Raw genomic sequence first — 1463 nt, 5'->3', positions numbered from 1 at the left:
AAAGGCACATATGATTCCAAACCAGAGTCCCTGCACAGTACCTAAATAATTAAGACACTCCGCAAATAATAATAGATTTCAATTTGGTATTTTACATACCTTTGTTTCAAGATGCAAAACGAAAGCCAATACAATAGCGGACGGAACTCCAACTACGTAATATGAACCTAAGTTAATAAAAGCACCCATTCTCTGCTTTTTACATCCTCTAACAATTCCTGAAAGAACACCCTGCAGTCCGTCCAAGAAATTGGATGCTGCAAGAATTGGCAGCATAAGTCCCACGTGTCTAACCACTTGTACGTCATTACTATAAACATGGCCCCAAACATTGCGTAACAGTATCATCAGTGTTGCAACTAGGATACCCTCAATAATGGTTGCTACTAACACTACACGTACTGCCAAACGTGCAGGCCAAGGATTACCAGCCCCAAGTTCGTTTGATACACGAGTGCTGCAACACAAACAAACAATTATGCAATTGCAACCGTTTACTTGATTTCGACATTTGTCACAAAATTCTAAATGTTCATAAGCATACAGTAGTAATTAAATTACCTTATAGCTCCACTTAATCCCAACGGGATCATCCAAATAGTTGATGCTGTGTTCACACTGAAATTTCCAACAATAATTATTATTAGATCGGTGCAAATAATAATATCCACTATAACATGTAAAGTGCTGGTAGCTAAGAATTGTGAGAACTAACCAAATAGAAAGCACTGATGTTTGCAACTTTGGATTTGGAAGACGACCACCTAGGAGAACCATCAATTCAAACGACCACATTTCCAAGCTGTTCAGCACAATGAGAACCAAACAAAAGCTCATTAGTAGAGGATCTCGAACAATGTAACGGTGGGGAAAGCAACAGTTAGTAGAAACTTACCAAACCATAATAGAAGAAAGAATAGCAAGTTTCAAAAAAGAAGGAATGTTATGGAATGCCTCTAATGAAAATCCAGTCCAAGTTTCTGAACATCTTGAAGAAAATTTTATGTATAAGGCAAGTATCAACACATTCACCCAATACGATATACAATTTGATAAGGCAGCTCCAGTACTCCCTAAGCCAGCTTTGAACACTAACGCCCAACACAAAGCAGCATGCAGTGTAGTAGCTACTCCAGAGCTGAGCATCATTGGAACTCCAATGTTCTGTGTCTGTAGAAATCTAGTCTGACACTGAAGAACACTAGAAGCAAAAAGGTATGGAATGATTAACTTAGCATATCTTCCTGCTTCTGTGGAGATTTCGTGATCCTGGCCAAATAAAATCAAAATGGATTTTGTATTTGCCCAAACAATAGAGATGGGTACGCAAAGAATGGTAAGAACAAGCATGGCTCTTTGAGTGTGTATGCCTAACATCTGATGCTGTCCGGCTCCATATGATTGGCCACACAAAGTTTCCAACGTACTTGCAATTCCCATCTGTCATTATATGAAACCAACAA

The 1463-nt window shown here is 38.8% G+C and overlaps 1 protein-coding gene across 1 annotated transcript in view; it reads right to left on the bottom strand.

Annotated features, from left to right (window-relative positions):
- LOC107635782 (protein DETOXIFICATION 16-like) overlaps positions 1–1440 on the bottom strand; it is a 3486-nt gene extending 2046 nt beyond the window's left edge. The window contains exons 1-4 of the mRNA XM_021120260.1: positions 896–1440; positions 716–802; positions 562–618; positions 100–457 (exon numbers count right to left, since the gene is read on the bottom strand). Of these exons, the coding sequence (XP_020975919.1) occupies positions 100–457; positions 562–618; positions 716–802; positions 896–1440 (1047 nt within the window). The remainder of the gene's footprint in view (positions 1–99; positions 458–561; positions 619–715; positions 803–895) is intronic.

The sequence above is a fragment of the Arachis ipaensis genome, chromosome B04 (genome assembly GCF_000816755.2).
Source record: "Arachis ipaensis cultivar K30076 chromosome B04, Araip1.1, whole genome shotgun sequence".
NCBI classification, from domain to species: Eukaryota; Viridiplantae; Streptophyta; class Magnoliopsida; order Fabales; family Fabaceae; genus Arachis; species Arachis ipaensis.
The sequence above is the reverse complement of the archived record's forward strand: the minus strand, read 5'-3'. Positions and strand labels throughout refer to the sequence as shown.